Raw genomic sequence first — 22,282 nt, 5'->3', positions numbered from 1 at the left:
AGAACTGCTTTAAAAACCAAGGTCTACTCTGCCTTGCAAGCACAAGGTCCTGGGTTCAAAGCCAAGTACACAAAAAAATAAGGTCTACTGTTTTTAAAAGACCTATTCATAACTATTTTAACTTAGCAAAGGAAGACAATAGGATAAAATTTCACTTTAAAAAAAGGTCAAGGTTTAGAAGGAAAACTAAGACAAGGAGATTGATTTACACTCAAGGACACTGGGCAAGTCTCAGGGATAGGCATAGCATGTGAACCTTGGCAGGGCCTGAGCAGAAAATAGGATGAACAAGTGCAAAATGTTTGTTACGGAGACATTTCTGAGACATTCTGGGACGTATGAATACGGGCTCTATATTAAATGATATCAGAGACTTGTTTGTATTTAGATAGAAAGACATCTAACTCTTAATGTCATTATGCCTGCATCTTACAAGTAGTTCAGGAAAACAACAGTGGCCCATGGAAAGAGACACAACAAACCAGGCAGCCACACCTGCTGGCCACAGGTGAAAAGTGTACAGGTATTTGTTCTACTGCTCTTCCAATTTCTGGAGGATCAAACCTCAAAGTTGGTTCTTTGACAAAACTGTGAAGAGAAAGCATATATAACCAGTACCAAAATGATAAATGGCACATCATTAAGAGACACCCCAGACACCGACAAGTTAATAAAGGGTATCGTGAGCAATAAATGGCAACAAATTTGAAAGCTTAGCAAGGTGCACAAACTCCTGACTTGAGAAGAGATGGAAGCACCCAATCTCTTTAACCATAAGAAAACCTCCTCCAGCATAACCACGTTCGGTCTCACCTGCAAGCTCTACCAACGTGTACACGACAAGTGCTTCAAATCCTATAACAGTTATTCCAGTGTATACGAAAGAAGAAATATCCACCAACTTATTTTAAGGCCAGTTATTACTCAGACCAGGCAGACAGTGAGAGAAAGAAAAATCCTAGACAAATCTCACACATGAACTAAAGTTTAAAATACCAAACAAATACCGGCACAGTGAATTAAACCATGTATGAAACAGTTTATCATGACAAATAGGTTCTTCCAAGAATAGAACGTGTTTGATCCCCAGTACAAAAAAAAAAAAAAAATAGAAGGTGCACAATGGTTTTCATTTGACACATTACCAGTTAAAGGGAAAGAAATCACAAGACCCTCTTAATAGAAACAAAAGTAATGGCTTCAGAAAAATCAACATCTTTTCATGATCTTAAGAAATCAAGCTAGATGTGGTGGTGCACACCTGTAATCCTAAGCACTTGGGTGGCTGAGGCAGGGGGACTGCCACAAGTTAGAGTCCAGCCTGGGCTATATAGGAGATAAAGGCCAGCCTGAACTACACAGCAAGACCTTGTCTCAAAAAACAAAAACAAACAAAAAAATCAAACCAGGAATAGAGCTTTCTTAATCCAATAAAAGATGTTTTGCCCTCCCCAAATAGCCTATATGAACACCATGTAATGAAATAAAAAGCTTCATCCAGAAATGACAAAGGAGACACAGATACATCCAGATGCTGTATCCAGTCTCCTAGATAGTGCAGGAAGACAAGTAAATAAATAAAAGGCACAGACTGGAAAGGAAGAAATAAAACTCTTACATCAGATCTATTAGGAAAATCTAAGAATACACACTGATAAGTTATTAGAATCTCTAAGAGAGGTTGGAGATATTGCCATGTACAATGTATGAGTATAAAAATGATCTACCTTTACATATACTCCACAAGATAATTGACTGAGAAATAAAAACATTTATCAAAAAAATTATAAAACTATACTGACAAACATTTTTAAAAACATGGTTTGCTGGATATGGTAGTGCATGCCCATAGTCCCTGCTTCTCAAGAGCTTGAGGAGAGAGGATCACCAGAGTGAATGAATTTGGGACTAGCTTGGGCAATACAACAGTTTGGAAGACTTAATATTGTAATGATGTTTACTCTCCCACAATAATCTATTGATGTACACAATTGTAAAAGGTGTTCTCATGGAACTGATCATAATGGATTCAGCCTTTTCACAGATCAAAGGGCAAGACTAGCTAAACCACCCCCAAGCAGAACAGAGGGGTGCTCACCTTCCCCCAAACCAAGACTACTGAAAACCTAGACTTAGGATAAATGCTTGGTGCTGAACAGAAAGTTCAGAAACACAACACACAATATGATGCAGAATGTAGTTCAAACCTGACAATAATAGCGATGAAACAGGCAGGTGTTAACTTATAACCCTGAATTTGGGCCTCTATCTCACTCTACACATAAACAGTCCGTTCCACGGCAATTTTAAAGACCTAAATAAAATAGATGAAAACATTAGGAGAACATACAGCAAACTATTTCTATGGCCTCCACAGAAAGAAAGTCATCTTAAATAGGGAATAAGAAGTCTGCACCATAAAGGAGAGAGTGACAGTTGTGACCACTTCAGAATAAACAAATTTTGTCGATCAAGGGATACCGTAAAGAGAATGGGAAAAATCACTGAACAAGTCATAAACCCAGAGAGAAGACAATCACAATTCACAAGAATGATGAAGAAGTACTGTCTGGAATATAAAGAATCCCCTCAAACAAGCACGAAAAAGGCAAATAACCCAAAGGAAAACAGACAGGAGCCTGGATGCTTCATGGAACAGGAAGCCTATGTGGCTAGTATGTAAATCAAAATGTGCTCACCCTCAACAATTACCAAGGAAATTCAAATTTCAACACAATCTACCATTTCTATGCTCACCCAACTGGTAAATCTACAAATAATTGCTGGCAGGACCCAGTGCTGCTGAAGAAGGTGGCACCTGAAACACTTGTGCTATTCAGAACAGTACAAATATGCGACCCACCAATGTCCTCCTGCACAGTGGGCACTGAGAGGGCACAGGCGTGCCACGGCCTCACACGTGATAGGAAGGAAGAAGTCACCCAGCTGCCATTTGACAAGGGATGAATATACAGATCAGAAGACTGGCTGAAACAAGGACATGCAGAAGCCCACCTGGGTGGTCCCAGGTCACCCACAAAGACCCCCAGACCTACTGTGTATGCTTTCCAAACACACGTGGTTATCTACCAAGAACACTCTGCCTCTTCAGAGTGGTTGGGCCTGAGCACATTAAAGTACTCAAGGCATCTTGTTTTCCAAGATCACAGAAGGGAAGCCTCTAACAAAACTGCTTAGGCTGGAGGCAGGTGCTCTTGAGGCCTCTCCTCAGAGAGCTACACGCTGCTATCTACTCATGCTGGGTGTGCTTTGGACCTTTTGGCAGTGAGTCCTCCAAAAGAAATGGCTCCTGTGCATAATTATTTTTCAGCTTTTATCACCAACACAACATGGAGGTGATCCCAAAATTTCCTGCAAAAACTGACCCCACACCCCAGTCCACCTTCCTGCTCTCTGGTTGCTGAGTGGATGAAATATCCATGGGTCAGCAGAGCTACGGTGAGCCAGGCCTCAGCCAAGCACCCAGCTGAGTGGCCTGCAGGCAGGAGGATAGCAGGTTGCCAACGGTGGGCCCACCTTGTTGAAGACCCAGACCTCGCCATTCACCGTGGGCCTGGGCACCCCGTGGCCATTGTAGTGAAAAAGGACACGTTCCTCCTTGGCGTTCCGACGCAGTGACGTGCAGAGTTTCTTGACTTCATCCACAGTGGGGTCTAGGCTCTGCTTATACCGGGCCTGTGGTGGGAGAAGAAATGAGATGTTTGTCAGGGATTCAGCACAGCCAGAAGGCATCCTCGTCCTGTGCTCCGGGTCTGCAGTTAGCCGTCGGCCCTGCACATATGATCCCAAGCTTCTGCATCTAGAGAACAGGAGCAATGTCACAGGGCCATGGTGAGAGCCTGCTCCTCACTTGTTCACACATTAACTGTGAACCACAACAAAGGCCAAAGGTCTGCCACGTGGCAACCTAGGTCAGATGCTACTACTACACTGATACCAGGTATTTCTCAGAAGTAGGGAATCCCTCTGAACACATTACTGGAACATGGGACAAAGACAAGAAGCTCAAATGGGGCCTGTAGTGTACAAAGCAGCAGTGGCAGAGTTAGGAAGGAGACCGAGCTGTGAAATACATTCCTGCCCTCAAGTGCTCAAAACCCCCTACTCCTGCTGGGACATTCAATGGCCATAGTGCATGAGTCACCAATTAGCAGGACCTGAAATTAACATACAAACCTCAGGAGTATTTTATATATGTATATTATATACATACATACAACAGACAGAGGGCATTGTAGCAAAGGAAACCACACTAATAAAGCAACAAAAAGATTAAATATGTAGGAATAAGCTTAGGAAGAAATGTACAAAATGTAGTTGAGAATTTGTTAACACTCTCCTGCAAAACACAAACTACTTGAACAAACAGAAAGTGTTCCTGCCTGGGTAGGACACTTGACCTTGTGAAGATGCCAGCTCTCCCCAGGGTCATTCACACATTCAATGCAGTCCCAGCCAATTTCCCAATGAGCTATTCTATGTAGTTCGATAAACTGCTACTGAGGTCTAAATGGAGGGGTGGGGAGGGTGTCCCCATAAGAAGATCCAGGAAAGCACAGAAAAAGAAACCCTACGGAGGACAGTCTTCCCAGCATCCCAACCTCTACCATGGCCTCTAATTAAGATGGGGGTGGGAGCAAGACCATGGACCAAGGAGCTGGAACACAGCCTAGTGTCAGAGCCTTGCACTCAACTTGGCTTCTCATGAGTAGCATTTACACATATTCTGAGTGCTGGTTTTGGTAAGGTTGTGCTAAGTAAGCTGCAAACAGGAGTCTGGAGCAGACCAGTGCAGACAAGTCTGGCCATGTGACAAGGACGCTGAAGCCAGTTAGGAGGACCATATGCATTTCTCCTTGTTTGGTTACAAAGAACTTTTGATAATAAATCTCCAATAAAGAAGAGTCGAAGGGTGTCGGGGATTTAGCTCAGTGGTTCCGCCGCCTGCTTCGCATGTGTAAGGTCCCAAGTTCGATCCCTGGTACCAAAAAAAAAAAAAAAAAAAAAAAAAAAAAAAAAAAAAAAAAAAAAAAAAAAAAAAAAAAGCGTGGAAGGGATGAATATTAAAGCACTAGGCTACACCAGGATGTCAACAAAAATGCCCCAAGTTGATACATCAACACCATGCAGCGCAAACTTTTTCTTCAAAAATATGGCCTACCAGAAAGAACTGTGAAGATTTGCCTGTATACAGGCACTATGCTCTGATTTCAAAAAGCATTGTGTATGTTCATATTTATTTTTATTTATTTTTAGTACCAGAAACTGAACTCAGGACCCCTGTGCCTGTAAGGCAGTTGCAGTGCCACTGAGCTAAATTCACGGCCCTAAACTTTATTTTTCAAAAGAGATAAAATAAATAAAGCCCACACCACAACATAGTTTGGGAGAAAATGCAGCAAGGCTTTGGGAGAGCAAACAGAAAAGCAGGGGAAGTGAGCACCCTGGCCCACCATGGGCCTCAGAGGAGAGCAGAGAAGAAGAGCAGAGTGAAAGATGGGTGAGGTATAAGGCTTACTTTCAAGTTTCCTGGACTTTGGAGAAAAAAAGGTTACAATGTGAGCTTCTCTTCACACACCAGGTCTGGCTTCATTAATTCTGCATGTTATAACTACAACTTAAGACAATATAAACTTCTCAACAGCATACTGCACTTCAGCTGAGGATGAAAGTGAACATTTTAGAATGTCTTTTCCAGGTTCTGTAGACTCCTTGAACCTCTAAGTAGTGCCACAGAGGAGACGGAGAGAACGCTAACTCACAGGTGCAAAGGCTTTTGACTTCATTTCCGCCCATCAAGCACTATGCACTGATGTGACATCCGGATGGGGACTCCACCAGAACACGGCTGGCTGCCCCTCAGGGAGCAGTGGGAAAGAGCATCAGGAGAAGGGTGCTGCTGCAGGACTGGGGATGGGGCATCACTGCCCCGGAGACGTGCAACATCCCTGATCCCGGAGCGGCTCAAAGCCTAGCTCTTTCTCAAAAATTCTTTGCTGAACACCCTTTGGCAGGAAGTGTTCTTTCCTCTCAGCTGACTTCTGTTGCTCACTACACTTGTGCGACTGTCTGAACTGTATTCAGCCTGCGAAGGACACTCTTACAATTCAGTATGGACACCGTTTTAGTAGCCTTTCCGTGGCTTTACAACATATACAGTTATTAGCGACTGTTGGTAAGTGACAATCAGATTGCTAATGACATTAATCGTAACTAGCAAAGAAACAAATTAAAGTGATCAAGTCCTATGTGACCCTGAAGTGACACAAGTTAATGCCAATGTATGGGAAGAACAGTGAGATCTAGGTGCTCAAGGTGCTCAATACTGAAGAGTCCATCAAGCCTTTCAAATGCTTTGCTATCTGAAATTCTGCATGCAAAAATGCCCTTCTAACTTAAGGGAGGAGAGGTTTACTTAGTGAGCTTCAGTGGGCTCAGTCCACATGTGGTTGGCCGGCTCTAAGGCAGCAGCAGCAGGGAAGAGAAAAGCTTGGCATGGCAGCCCAGAAGCAGAGAGAGAATGGAGGAGCGGGGACAAAAACATACCCTTCCAGCCATGCCCACAGTGGCCTACCTCCAAGCAGGCCACAGCTTCCAACAGCACATGCAACCATAAACTCAACAACAGATCAATCCACTGGTGAGTACAGAGCCCTCACAATCCAATCACCTTCCAAAAGGCCCGTCTCTGAATATACGAGACTTACATTTGGGTCTAAAACCATTTTAGATCTAAACCACAAATGAGTGAAGAGTGGCTCCATGACAGACTGAGTGCACAGCACTCACAGACTCCTGGGTTTAATACCCAGCATAAAAAAACTTTGTGTAAGTTAAGAGAATGGGCTGGGAATGTAGCTCAGCAATGCCGCGCCTGTCTCACAAGTGCAAGGTCCTGAGTTTGAATCCCTGGTACCAGGGGAAAAAAGGAGTTAAAAAAATGACTGAGGTAGGGGCTAACAGGGTATCGAGATGGGGAAGATCCAAAGTGAAAGAGACCTCTAAGAAGCAACAATCTCACCACTCAAGGGAGTCCTGAGGGCCACAAGTGGCCTACAGAAGGGGTCCAGTCTAGGAGAGAAAAGGGGGCCTGGTTTCTCCAGCAGCTGTTGCCGCTGTGAGATTTTACCCCAACCCCAAAGCTGAAGCCCATGTACCCCACTCCCTCTCTTCCAGAGATCACAGAGCTGCTCAGAACAAAGCAGTAACCATTTGCCACATGTGCCTGTGAAGCATCTGAAGTGTGGTCAAAAATGAGACATGCTACCAGGCACCGGGCACCATGGGACACACCATAATCCCTGCACTCTGGGAGGCTGAACCAGGACAATCACAAATTCCAACCCCGCCTGAGCAATTTCCTGACTTCACAAGACACAGTCTCCAACAAAAAATAAAAAGGGTTAAAGATACAGCAAAACTCAAAATAAAATCTCAAACAAACAACAAAAATGAGATGTGCTATAGGTATGAAATATACCCTGAATTTTGAAAGCTTTCCAAATTAATAATCTTTATCTTGGGCTCAGAGTGTAACTCAGTGGTAGAATACTTGCCTAGCATGTTCAATCCCTAGCACCACAAAAATAAAAAACTTTACAAGTATGTGTGTGTGTGTGTGTGTGTGTGTGTGTGTGTGTGTGTGTGTGTGTGTGTATGACATATTGAATTGATAATATTCTGGATACATTGGGTTAAAGAAAATGTTTTATCAAATTTTTGTAAAAAGAAAGAAAGAAAATGACAGAGGCACCCTGACTCATCACTGATGCATTGTTTATTTGTGCTTTGGGCAAGACGGCAAAGAGGCTGAGTTTCATGTTCTACACACTTGGATTTTGCTTAATCTTATAAACCAAGAAAAGAGTAGTTGATAAATGAAAACAAAGTTGTGACGGCAATGAAGGAAACATTTTATTCAGATGCCATGATCTTGGCTACATGCCCTTCAAATTGCCATCTATGGAAATTAAGTACATTCTGAAATTAGAAAATAATTAGAAATAGAGATGGCTAAACATTATCTTCAAATGCAGGTGGAAGAAACCAGTTAAACCAGGTGGAAAGTGCTTCAGATCCACACAGCAGCAAGCACCTCCTCTTGCCAGTACATCCCCCACCCGCAACAAGAACTTCGACATGCAGAGAACCCAGTTAAACCATTCTGGGCCACACGCCTCAGCCTACTGTGATGTGACCTGCATAAATCCAGAGCTTGGAGTCTTCTCTAAATCACAGCTGCTATTAAGGCTAGAGTGGGCAGCAAACCACATCCAATAATGGCAGATATTTTGCTCTGGACCTTACGCAAATCAAAATAAGTACCTCCACATTTTCAATGTAAGTTCTTTTTAAGATGCATTCAAGCTGAATAGATAGAAATGAGAGGTATTCAAAGAATATTTTGGAAACTACAGCCAAGAGCCCCAGGGCAGAAGGGCCAGGGGTGGCTCTTGAAGACTTGAGAGTGGGCAGGGCACTTATAGCAGGTGGGAGGGTACTGGCAAATACTGTACTTGTTTTCACTTGCAGGACTGTTTTCAGGTGGCTCCTGCAGGGACAGCAAAGACCAAGCAAGACATAGGACTCAGGAACATATTTTAAATAGGTACTAAAAAGCGTCCTCAATTTGTTATTTATTTTCTCTGGGGGATAAAACACAAACAAACAAATAAAACAAAAACCGAAAGTATTTTTATTTCCCACCAAGAGAAACAGTAGGGAAATCATATGGCAAAAGGGGCTGGGTTCGAAAAGAGTTTCCAAGGTGCCTCTGGCTACCCTTTCGGGGTGGGCCCTGGTGGTCAGTTCTCCACAGCAGGCTGGCTCCAGCTGTTTGGGGCAGCATGTGTGACCCAGGTGGTACTGCTAGAGGTGCCTTGGACACTCTCCCAGAGCAAAACAATACCTGTGAGATGAACAACTGGCCAAGCGAGAATGCCTGTCAACCAAGACAAATAAATCTATCAGGAAGAAGTGCCAGAAGGGGCCCTCCTTCCCATGCACTTGGGGCTGGAAGCCAAGGACCAGAGGATGGGCCCTCTCCCACCTCCCATGAGTAGAGCAGGAATGGTGGGGAAGGTTTCAGAGAACGCAGCCTCTGCTCACCAAGCAGAGGGAACCATGGTGATGGAAACATGCCATCTCCAACTGGCTCTCCAACCATCTCTCTGGCCACAATATGAAGAAAACAAGCAAATAAATCTTTGAGCATATGTTTATTCCCCATCCATGTGGACTTCCTGACATTTCCTGCTGTGTGTGATAGAAAGTGCCGGAGCCATCACTGTTAACTGTCATGCCCGTCTGGAGTACTATCTCCATTATTACTTACCTTACAATTGCTACCAAAGCAGTGCTGACTGACTCACGCATGGCTCGTGACAGTATCTAGGGAGCGCTGCTGCCTCACACATGGAAGCCACAGAGCGTTCTGGGACCACATGTTCATAGTTCACAGAGGAAGCAGGTCACCTCAGTGTGTACCTCTCATGAACATCCCATGATTCTGGCATTCCAACCCAGCTCTTGACTAGGTGCACGCCTACCTCTCCTTGTGCACAATGACACTCAACGTCTGTTAACACAGACACATTTTTTCTGAGTCAGAAAACTTCTGAAGTCAGGTGCTGCAAACACAACTAGAAAAGAATGTGTGCAGAACCTGCCAGACAGCAAGGCAGTGAGAATAAAGAGAAGGTACTAACACTAAACCCAAGACATCAGGAGTCTCCCAACTTTCTGCACCCATACTGCAACTTCCTGATAGGCCACAGAAATCCCCATCTAAAGTGGAGAAAAGAGAACCCACTCAAAGAAGAGACACCCAAACTGGGAACAAGCCACACTGCTAATCTGTACGTCTGTCTTCCCAGAGCACTGGCACAGCTGCTCTGCGTGTCGAGGTTTATCTGTGGGTCCACAAATTGCTGGGTGATTTTCAAGTGAAAACATCAAGGGCTCCCTGCTCGCTGTCTATATCTCACTTATTATTTTACTGCTATTGCAGTTTTTCTCGATTCTGCTCTCTTCTGCACAGCTATTGAACTAGAATTTGTGAAGTCGCAGCTACACTGAAAAAAAAATCATTCATTGTCTCCAGAGATTACACCTAAATAGGAATGTTGTTCTTCCAAACCATACACAAGGCCACAGATGAAATCACTCAGAAATATCAATAAAATTAGGGATTTGTTATTTCTGACCTTGGCTCCAGCTAGGTCTTGTCTTGTGGGGCTTCAAAAAAAATGATTCAGCCTCATTTTCTTACCTATTGCGCCAAGAGGACACATTAATAGACCAGCATGAAAGGCACTCCGGATATTAATAATATGCCTCCTGGGGTTTGACAGGAATTAATTACTATTTTTAAGGTCTGAAATGAGAAACACTAAATTAAATGTCAACGTGCCATGGTAAGGTTTTGTTTCAAAACGAGAATGCCTGGATAATGGCTCTGTGACATGAGAGGCAGGAGTGGCAGAAGAAGCATCCAGTCGTTTGGGGGATTTATGGACATTTTTCACTACGTGTACAAAATGACAAAGCAAGTCTCTAAAATACTGCCTACTGTGTTAGTTGCTCCTGAAAAGCCAAATCTTGAGATGTAATAAAATACACGCATGGGAATTGTGGAGCCTGCAGTAGAGAAAGAGAATTTAAAAAAATGAATATCTGAAGAAGATGCAAAGAAAGCCCTCTCTGGGCTTAATGATGGGAAGGCAGCTCTGAGTTCATTTATTGCTCTGGGATGGTCTCCTGATGGACTCCGGCCACACCTGAACCTTAGATGCTAACACAGCCTAGAATAGGCCTGCGATTAGATTCTGCAGTCTGTGTACACACAGCTTCACTGCTCTTCAGCTCATTCTTGCACACACAGCGTCCAAGGGCTACAGAGCTGTTTGGGGAAAGGCTCCTCACCTTTCATGATGGGTGGCAGTGTGGGCCCTGCCCAAACTGGTGACACTGCCAGTGTATCTGAAAGGACAGCCAGGGCACTCTGGGAAGGAGGTGGAGCTCAGGGGCTCTGCTCCGTGGGGCCTCTCTGGACAGGAGCCTGGGCAGCAGCGAAGTACAGCTCTGGTGTCCCACTTAACTAGAAATGTAGAGCTGGATGGCTTCTCGCCATCCTCCCATCTCTCTTCAGCAGAGTAACATGTCTAGCTCCGATTCAAGGAACTGAAATGCCAGGAAACTGGTGGGCTCTGTCCGTTGGCTGGAAGACCAGTGCATGGGCCCAGCACCCTGAATGGAGCAGGCATGCGGTGCTAAGGACGGCAGGGTATGAGTCACTGAGAACAGCAATGCTATGTGTTCTTTGCTCTTGCCTCATTCTTCACACCGCTTCAGCCTGCTCCCGTTAATTAGGAGCCCTTTGCGACCAAGCAAGTGGAGAGTTCCCAATGAGAGGACTCCAGGTGGGCCACAGCTCCATACCCCCACCACACTAGGTTCTCTGGGCTGTCCTGCCTCTCAGCCACCCTGACTGCTGCCCCTCATCTCTTCATCCCTGCTCTTCCTCCTGTCCTCACAAGTGGATGTCACTTCAAGAACAAGTCTATCGCTGACTCCTCTGCCTCACCCTGAACTCAGCTACCTGAACAGAGCCCAGAAACCTCAGGCTTTCCTTTGCTCCCATCCTTGCTGCTTCCTTCACCAGCGGGTCTCCAGGACATGTCTCTCAAACACAGCTGTACCACTTCTGTCTTCATCAGGGCCAAGCATCCTATCTTCAGGTCTCTGGTTTAGGCCACCTCCCAGTCCCCACCACTCTGTCAGAGTCCAATGACCATGCCATCTGCTTTCTAAAAACAAACCCAGCGATAGCCACGGCCTCCAAGATGAACTGCCAGCCCCCAAAATAGCCTCTAGTTGCCCCAATGTGACACCCACATGCTCTCCACTCAGCCCACTACCCTTTGCACAATCCAAATGGCCCTGTGCTCTGGGGACTCAGCACCTATGCCTGGGGTCAGCCCTAGTCTTTACCAGGGCATGGCTGCTTTTGTCCTCCCCAAAGACCCACTCCACCTACACACAAGGCTCAGCCCCATGGTCCTCTCACACAGACAGTCTGGCCCTCCGAGAACACAGCTCTGAACAAAGACCCCTCTCTCTCTAGCTCTTTGATTCCATCTCTGGATTCAGACATTACCCAAGAGCAGTGAGTAGGATGAACCAGCACCCAAAGTGTATTTACCTTATTAACAACTGTTTGCCTTTAATTAACTAAGCGATCCCCATGATCCCTGCATAGCTTTGTCCTAACACAGATCTCAGGGTTAAGTTTATATCAGGAAGAATGTAGGGCAGATGCTATACAGTTTGTATTCTATGTCCCACCACTTACATATTTTATTTTCTCTTTAAATGTTTCCACAGTAAGATGCTGTTCTATGTGGTTTTCATTATAAAACTGGTGTTATCATTATAAAACTGGTTCTCCTTCCTAATCCTTTATTAAAGAACAAAACAGAACAAAAACTACCACTTATATGTTTAAATAGTACCCTCGAGTCACTGAAATGTGAAAAGGAAGCCTGCAAACCAGTCTGTGTGCTGCCTTGAGAACCATCCTGTCCTAAAGGGACTCTTGGCCAAGAGGCCACTGTGCTGGCACTGTGCTGGCTCTGTGATGGAGCCAGGCAGCTCCAACCAAAATGAAACCAGCATCCTTTGCAGCTCAAAACCAGCTCACCAAACAAAATAGCCAGGCCCAGTCTACGCAGTGTGGACACAGCATCCTCGGTCACACAATGTTCAGGCAGCCTTGGCCTGTCTCTCCTTGTTTTGCATCCCTCTTGGCCTGGCACCTCTGCTGTCTGAGTCCTTAGCATGCTGAGAAGAAAGAGTCAGGTTAATGACTTCTCAGAAATAAACAACATGGCCTTCAGAGGTATACATCATGGAGGCCACAAGCTACTTTTTAACCTGTGCCGGCACTGCCACCATTATTCTGGGATTTCAGGTGACATACAAAGTATATAAAACCCAAGTGTCCCATGACACTTCACCTTAAATGACTGATTGGAGAAATCAGCTCCACGGTGGCCACAGTGTTCCCTTACACTCCCTCTGTGTGCATATCATATGAAGGCGCTGGCTCCACGTTCCCCTTGCGTGCAGTTTCTGCCATGCCCCTCCTGGTACAGGTGAGCTGAAAAGAACTAAGGCAGATGTATGTGCAGGTAAGTGGCTCCAGTGACAGGACTCACCAGCTTCTTGACCTAGAATATCATGAAAAGCTTAATTTTCCCCCTTATGACAAATGTACTAGCAGATCTTGCTTATTCATGAGGGTGTTTTGAAGAGAAGCATGCAGAGTGCTCTCTAGGCAGACAACCAGCAGCATCTCTAGCTCATGCAATGGGCCAGCTGCTGTTCTGCGCACTCACCTCCTATGTAGTCACCCTTCCCTCAGTGACCACCACCACACAAAGTCAACTCTGGTTTCGCTCCTCATCATAGACAGGAAGTTGAAGTACAGAGAGAGCAAGGAACCCCATAAGTTCATATAGCTGGCACATGGCAGGGCCCATTTCAAAGCCAGACAGACTTACTATTTACTGTTCACCACCCTCATGCTACTAACGGAGGCTGGGAAGCATCTTCCTATGTGAGTAAACTGGAGAAAGCAGGAGCAACAGGCCAGAAGAACTATCTAACAAGCAGCCCTAAGGTCCTTAGGGTCCATCTCCCACCCTGACAGCTGGTCTCTGTGTCTCTGGCTCAGCATTGTTCCCCTGAAGACAGATAGTATCTGCCAGAACCCTGAGGGGCAAATAGATAAGAGGCCAGGAACTGCCCGGAAGGCCACAGGTTCTGATGGATATGGTAGATACCAACACCCTGAGTCATTCACTGCACTCAAACCTGGCCAAACTGCTCCCAACCATGCCATACTACCTCAGGAAAAGCCACGCCCTCCTCAGGTGAATGCTGGGCCCCTGCCAGCAGGACTGACAGTTTATGGTGGTGGTAACCCGGAACACTTGCTATCTACTAACCCTCCAGGCAGGGAAAAGAACAGAACATCAGGAACCCAAGAGGCTATAGAGGATGTGGGGTGGGGGGCAAGGAGACCAGACTCTGGTCACCAGGCCTGGCACCACTCACAGGACACATGTGCTCAGTCCCACAACTTCACTCTGCACCTCTGCCATGGCTCACAGAGAACCCCAAAGACAGCTCTCATTCAGCCACAGTACACAACAGGTACCATGTGAGTACCTGGAAGCTTGCAGAGGACCTGCCCAACAAAACGGTAATAATACACTGCACGAGGCCACACTGCATGGGAATGCGTACTTGCTAAATCAGGCCTGCAGAGCAGTCTCCAGGGCCATGCCCTGCTGCACCACCACCTGAGAGCAAGCTTGAAGGAGTCACTCAAAGAACCTGCATGCCAAAGGGGCTTGTGAGAAACAGGTATCTACCTTCCACCTTTTGCCACCTGGACCCATTCTGAATGAAGTATGTAAAGGAAGAGCAGCAGCCAAGAGGAAAGCCAAAATTTTAGGACCTGTCATCATTTGGTCTATAGCTGCCAACTCAAACCATCGACTCTCATGGAAGCACTTTCTTTTTTGTACTGGGAATCGAATTCAGGATCTTGTGTTCACGAGGCAGGCAGCAGAACCACTGAGCTAAATCCTTGGCCCGAAGCATTCTTGATAATACAATTTATTTGCCTTTCAAAAAATTTGTGATTTCTTATCAGATTTCTATCTGAGCTCATGATGACCCCCGTCAGAGGCAAACCTTTGGGAAGCATCAGAAACCTGGGCATGACACAGTACAACGAGCTGCTGTCCTAGGCCACAGAGAACTCTCCGAACGCTCCCTAGCCTCCGCGCTTGCTATTCCAGGGATCCACAGTCTGGGCTGTGCTCACCAGCTCTGCCGCACGTTCTCTGGTTCACTAGCTGGAGTCATCTCACTGGCCTCTGTGAGACGCCAAGGTTTCTTCCCAAGTTCCCCAGGAGCACTGCCTAGACCTCCACTGTGAGGAAGGAGAACATGCACCTGCAGCACACAGGGATACATAGGACGTGGGACGTGAGCCATGCACCTGCAGGTAAGAAATGACAACAAGGACAATGAAGGGAGCACAAGGCCAAGGTAATGCCTCGTATTTGCTTATCTTTCTGGAAAGGGCAGTTTCACATGAAAATTGTAAAATCGTCTCTCTTTCTTTTATGTATTATTCAATAAGAATCCCTCCTCTGTTTTGCAAAAAACACACAAGAGAACTAAAACAGTCAGTTTATGACTCAAAACCCAAGAACAGATGCTATGGCTCCTAGACAGGGCGAATGTACTGCTGAAGCAGAGGCACCTGTGGCCTCTTCAGACCTTCTCAGAACGCCCAGAGCTGGCACACAAATGCTTTCCTCCACTGGGACAGTTCCACCCTAGGGGCCTTGCAATGTCTGCAAAAGGCCTGGCTGTCAGAACAGGTGTGTGTGTGTGGGGGGGGTCCTACTGCAATCTAATGGGTAAAAGCTAGAGGACCTGCTAAGCAACTATCCCTACCATATGCAGGGGCATTGGCACCACCATAACAAGTTACTGAGCCAAAATGGCAATAGTGCTGAGTTTGATAAATCACCTTAAAGGAGTGAATGGTGTTTTGATTCTAATGAGGATACATGGATTATAATCTGATGTAGTAGAAAGAGAGCAGTAGAAAAGGTGGAGGGAAATGTGAGTTATACTGTTATTCATTTAAGAAAGAGAAACAAATGTGGACATGTGTGTGCATAGATATGCTTACATTTATTTTTTTATACACGCACATAGTAGTAAAGTGTTCAAATGGTTATGTAAAGAAAAAAGGAGGAAGCAGCTGGAAGGGTGAAAGCCTCCAGGCTTCTGTGGCGATACCTTGTTTGTGCATTTAACGTTGGAGTCATAAAATATTTTACATAACTACAAAGCAAAATTAAATTTTTTTAAAAAGCAATTCTTGAAGAAGGGAGGGAAGAAAGGGAATGAAAAAGGGAATAAAGATGTGTTATGTACAGGTACCAGCTCCCCACAAGGAATATAAACATTATGTTTTGCAAACATGTACTAATTATTTAAAAAGCAATACTTAAAAGTCATAAGCAAAATGAAACAAATGAACTTAACCATGCATCCAGGTGGCTACTTAACAAAACAAAGCAAATCAAACGAGTACAAACTCTGGAGGGACCTTAAAGTGGTGGAGCATGCCCTGGTGGGGGGCTCCAGGGTAGCTCTGGCAGTGGTAGTGGGAGGGCCAGTGCTGCCTTCAAAAACTGCTGAACACAGGACAGGGCAGAAAAATGAGGACAGATGCTAGTATCCATGAACAGTGTGGACCATCAGCATGTGAGGAGGAAGGTAAAGCTGTCAGACCCATGAGATCAGGGAAAAGGCTTACAGCCTAAACCTGAGTCAGCAAGAGCTCATAATGGATTCTATCTTCTAAATACAAAAGGAGAAAGGCTGAGCATGAGCAAGGTGCGCCCCTGGGGCCCGGATTATATTCTCCAAATACCACTTCCCACTATAGGAAACTGGGAATCCTCAGAGACTTGGCCGGTTTCAGGCCTGGGGCAGGTGATGTACAAAATGAATACAGAACATTGTGACTTGTCATGCTGGATCTAGCCCTCTATCAAAAAGGAGCCAGCACCACAAGGCTCACATTTGCCAGCAGTAAAACATCATGAGCACTGATGATTAACAAGCAAGGTAGGTTTCTGCACACTGAAGAGGGCAGGCAAAAAGATCACACACACACTGGTTACCTTCTTTTTTTGGTATTGGAGATCGAACTTGGGACCTTGTGCTTGCAAGGCAGGCAGTAGAAACCATGAGCTAAATCCCCTATGAGCTAAATCCCTGGCCTCACATTGGTCACCTCTTAAGGAGATCACTCATTAGTTTAAAACTGGTAAATAAAAGACAGTAAGTATTGACTCTGGCTTTCCTATTTGAACTGCACCTCAAGTGTAGCAGATTCATAATTGATGAGAAGTGTCTTTCTACAGAGATAGCCCAGTTAGCAGACAGGGAGGAACGATAAGAATTGTAATCATGCCAATCTAAGCTGTCTAACAAATGGATCCTGGTGATGCTCATCAACAGCTGCTTGCAGCTGGGCACGGTGGCACACACCAGTAATCTCAGCACTCAGGGGGCTGAGGCAGGAGGATCGCCAGGAGTCCGAGGCCAGCCTGGGCTACAGAGTGAGTTCAAGGCCACTATGAATTACATAGTGAGACTCTGTCTTACAAAACCAAAAGCTGCTCATATCACAGACAGAAGACACCCATATGTTTTGTGTATGGAAGCATACAACACTGCTTCAGAAATACCCACCACTCACCCAGAATCCTTCAAGTCAGATGCATTGTTCTAGGCACAAGTATGGGAACTGTGCCTTGTCTGTCTGTGTGAATAAAAGCCACTCTTATATTTATCTTTAGAAATACATGGCCAGGGATTTAGTTCAGTGGTGCCACCACCTGACTTGCAAGCGGAAGTTCCACCCCAGCAGTCTGGAAGGCTGAGGCAAGAAGATTGTAGGTTCAAGCCCAGCCTGAGCAGTTTGACAACTTAGCAAGACCCTGTCCTGATGAAAGGAAAAGAAAGAAAGGAAGGAAGGAAGGAAGGGAGGGAGGGAGGGAAGGAGGGAGGGAGAGAGGAAAATATTTCCAGATTAAATTACACAATGTCTAGAATCTGCTTCAAAATAAGTCTGAAGAGTGAGTGAGAGAGGGGTAGGTGGTGGTAAGGATGAAAGAAGGTGGGGAATAAGCTAGTGACAACTGAAGACAGGCGACAACAGGTACAAGAGGAGATTTTCCATAATAAAGGGTTTTAAAATAAGTGAATAAGTCACAAAACAAAGAAACAAATAAGCAAACAGCATTTCAAAAGGTTTCCGTGATGTAAGAACTTCTCATAATGCTTTTATATATAGTTCAGTGGTAAAAGCAACACATGCTGTTTTAATTGAAATTTATGAAGCCTTTTTTCCAAGGTGCAGACAAACATTTTAAGGCATCTAAACAGGTAAAAATCTTAAATGTGTTTTCAATAATCCAGACCACACATCTGAGAAAATGTTTTATAAACACTCACTGATACTCCTGTGCCTCAGATAATCCTTTCTACTTAGACACAGTAAAGTATAACAATGATGTAAGGTACAATCAAATACCAACTAGGAAACATCTCTGGTTTTCACTGCAAAGCAGCAAGCACAGGTGTTCCCATGCCTCCCAGCTGACAGGCAGTGGCCCTGGGGTCCTAGTGCTGGCAGTACAGTATAGTCCCTTACTGGGTGGTCCCTGGAGCTTACAAGCATCTCTGACCACGCTGTTTCCTCCAGTGGTGCTGCTCACACTGGGCTGAGGCTTCAGTGGCTCAGGGAAGCCAAGATGAGGAGCACATGGTTCTGACCTCTGCTCCAAGGACTTTCCCATGTGAGATTTCACGGTGCCTTTAAGAAATAAAGCATTTATCACAGATTCAGAAAGACACATGCAATCTGTAAGAATAGAGCTGCCAACAGGGATATAAAAGTGATTATGCTCACCTGCTGACCAACCTCTCTGGCTCTCTGAGGATAGAAGAGTACTTACTGACCTCTTAAGATCATTTTGTCATGCTGAAAACACTGCCCAGATATACTCCAAACACATGGAATTGTATTCCAGAAATGCTGCAAATGCCAAATCCAAAATCTAAAATGTCACTTTTAGTACCTAATTATCCTGCGATCCACCAGAACTGCAAAGAGCCAGCTGCTGTTTGGCACAAGAGGTCACCACAGTGCTGCTACCCTTGCTCTGGGCAGACCCACTGGAGGGCAGAGGCTGTGCTGGTGGAGGACCCTATGGAGAGTCAACTCTTGCCAGGCTCCTAGAGACACACAACTACCAGGTTCAAAAACAGGATGCAAAATTAACAGAGAAAAGAGGAACCCTGCTGCTTTCCTGAGCCCCTATTCCCAAACAGCGCAGATCAAGAGACTTAATGATCTCTGCCCAGTGAGAGCTATGGGAGCCAAGCTGCAAGGCTTCTGGAACAGGGATCTCCCCAATAAAATAAGGATGACTGTTCATCCTGCTTTTTCCCTCTGAGCACAACTGTCAGGACATGACATCTGGACCCAAGTAGCCATCTTGTCATCATTAGAGAAAAGTAAAGAAAATACAGGAACTCACCTAGAACCCTGACAATATCAACCATTTAAGTAGCCAGTCCTGTAACCATTCGCCTTTGGGCATCATGATAAGCCTTTTAAATTGCTGATCCTGAGACAGATGACATAATGGTCAAAAGCACAAAATGTGGAGGCAGACAAAACCCTAGCTCACAAAGCATTGGGATCCTGGCAAATTACTGGATTTCTCTGTAACTCCATTTCTTCATCTGTAAGATGAAGAGGGGCAGGGAGACTGCCTTATAGTTTCTGAGAAGATTTAATGAGTTAATATACGAGAAGCACTTAGAGCAGTGGCCACACATGGAGAACCCTGACAAACTGGCCACCGAGTGCTGATGAGCATGACTAGCAGGCACATGACCCCTTGTCAGGAAGAGCATTGCACCAGCAGCTTCTCCCTTCCCTACACAGGTCCTCAGCCTCCTTGTGTGTTCTTCCTGGGGTCCTGATCTGTCTTACGGGGACATCTTGTGTTTCCAAGTCATCTGCCCTGCATGCAACCAGCACTAATTCCAACGGCGTGCTATGTCCACTGAACAATGGGATCCTCCTGACTTCCTGATTTCCTTGCCTTTCTATGGCAATGGATGGAGACACACATTCCACTTCATGTACACACGGGGAAAATAATGAACACATGAATGAATGGACTGAATGTATGTTGGTAAAACCCAAACAAATCTATAATTCTCCATAAAATTAAGATTTTCCAATTTGCAAGGTGTTGAGAGCCAAAAGTACAGCAAGGAATGAGAACACAATGAACTCTAACCTTGTACTTACTTGTTTTCCTTTTACACTTCAAGAACTGGGCACTCAGCTACAGCATACAGACTGACAGCTAGGTCTGGATTGGGCAGCAGGGTGCAAGATGGCACAGTACTGGAGACAGGCCAGACCCAGACCTGGCCACTAGCTGTGAGAACGAGAGATGGCCAAATGTCCCATCCCTGGAATTGCCACAATGGGCCCTCAACCCTCACTTTTCGCCACCTGCTAAAGTTTGAGCACTAGAAGGTGGAGCTCTGCTTCATTCTTGGAGGGGAAGCTCTGAAAGACGAGATAGTCACAGTCAGTATAAACCACAAGAACCCCCTTCATGTCTGTTTCTCTAAACCTACGGTAGTTCAGTGGCTATGCTGTGGCACCCACACAGGCTTGACACACACCACCTCTACACAGTTACAGGGCTGGCTACCTAAATGATTCATATTGTCAGGGTTCTAGGTGAGCTCCTCTGTTTTCTTAACTTTTCTCTAATGATGACAAGGTGGCATACACAATAGCACAGGCAGGAGGGGAATGGCAACATTTGCCCACCACAGTGATAGCCCACGCTGATACAGAAAACAAGCTATGCACAAAGGAACATGGCTAGGCCAGTGTTGGGTAGTAAAGTAGCTGCTTTGTGTGATGAGTTTGCTCCACGTGGATCACACCCTGAGAAAATATCCTACAATCCATGGGGGGAGGGGAACAAAGTCCAAACAGGCCTCACAATGACAGCGGCTATCAGAAAGAAGCCTGGCCTGTGAGCATACAAAGTGTGAGAGGACAAGAGACAGAGACCAGCCAGAGATGCTGTCCTTGGGGGCTTGGCTGTCTAGCCCCTGCCTGAAGAATAATCACAGCTGGTCTTGAAGAAAACAGACCAAGGGGAGCTGTGGCCTGTGAAAATGAAACTGAGCCAGGGAGACACAGATAAGCAGATCTTACTCTGGTTACTGAATTGAAAGAACAAAGGAGCTGACCATCAGCTCTAACTAGAACTGACAGGTTCAATAAGCCGTGTGATTTTAGCCCTCACATCCCCTGCTTTTAAGGCTTCCTGTTACAAATAAATTTCACTCAAGATTTAAAATAAATTACACTTAAGGATCCAAAGTAGAATAGCCTAAGTCCAGACTGAAGCAGCTTAGAAGGCGTATGGCTAGGTCAGGGGACCTAATCACTTATCCTCTCACAAATCTCATTCTGTAAAAGCCAAGCAAGCACCAATTCATATTTTGTAGAGTGCTCAAGGCACGTGGCCTCATAGGTATGGATCTTCCCAATCTTGTCAGGAAGAACACTTTCCAAAAAATGGACCCACTGCAGAGAAGTCTGAATTAGCAATAAGAAGTGGTTCAGGAAGGAATACCAATGAGAAGAGCTCTTACTCTCTTCCTTTCATGGCCCCGAAACACAGCTCCATCACATAAGGGTGCGCTCAAGTTTCAATCGCCTAATCCACAAAATGGCACTGGCTCACACTGTGTGCATTAGGTCGGTGTCACAGTGCAGAGTGCTGAGCCCCACCTCTGGCGGCAGGTGGCACTCAGTGACCCACAACACACATCCAGTTTTTTATCTCTGATGCAAATGGTCTCAGAAATACACAGTACAGGCTGGGCCCGGTGGCATGAAGGGGCACACAGGTTCAAATCCTTCAGGGAAATCTCTGATTCGTAGTCATCCCAAAGACGATCATGTCCCTCTGGGAACCGGATGACCCTGTGATGTGGACCCCTAGTGCTCTCCAGGAGTCTGTCAATTTATATTACGCTCACTTCCAGAAGAGGGTCCACAGTCAGAAGCAGCTGGGGTGTAGGGAGCAGGGAGTATCACTCATGAGTTCAGAAGTCACAAAAAGAAAAATAATTGAGACAAACAAGCAAAAGACATAGACAACTCACAACAAAAGATATATAAAGTGGCTCTTAACTGTACCAAAAGAAAAAAAAATACTGAACTTGACTTAAAGAGAATACAAGTTAGAAGAACACAGAGAGAAAATTTCTCATATACTGGCGCACACATTTACAGGGACACACTGGACAGGGAGCTCTTAAGTGAGGTTGCAGGGAATATAAAAGGTGCACAATCCTTATCATGGGAGGGAAATTCACAATAATCAAAAAAAACTACATATTCATTTTATTCAGTGATACCACAAATTTACTTTGACACAATCTGAAAGATACAAACCACATCTGAATAAGGCGATTCAATACAGCATTATTTGCACTTACAAAATATGGACAAACAACCCTAATGGCATTTATGGGAGGG

The 22,282-nt window shown here is 45.2% G+C and overlaps 1 protein-coding gene across 4 annotated transcripts in view; it reads right to left on the bottom strand.

The window, feature by feature from the left end:
• Rptor (regulatory associated protein of MTOR complex 1) overlaps positions 1-22,282 on the bottom strand; it is a 348,014-nt gene that overhangs the window by 213,228 nt on the left and 112,504 nt on the right. For 3 of the 4 annotated variants that reach the window (XM_010618589.3, XM_010618587.3, XM_010618588.3), the window contains exon 4: positions 3,538-3,696. The exons of the other annotated variant lie outside the window; for it this stretch is intronic. In XM_010618589.3, the coding sequence (XP_010616891.1) occupies positions 3,538-3,696 (159 nt within the window). The remainder of the gene's footprint in view (positions 1-3,537; positions 3,697-22,282) is intronic. 4 annotated transcript variants of the gene reach the window in all.

The sequence above is a fragment of the Fukomys damarensis genome, unplaced genomic scaffold (assembly GCF_012274545.1).
Source record: "Fukomys damarensis isolate Sample0158 unplaced genomic scaffold, DMR_v1.0_HiC HiC_scaffold_23, whole genome shotgun sequence".
In the NCBI taxonomy this organism is placed as follows: domain Eukaryota; kingdom Metazoa; phylum Chordata; class Mammalia; order Rodentia; family Bathyergidae; genus Fukomys; species Fukomys damarensis.
This window is presented reverse-complemented; position numbering and strand designations above follow the sequence as displayed.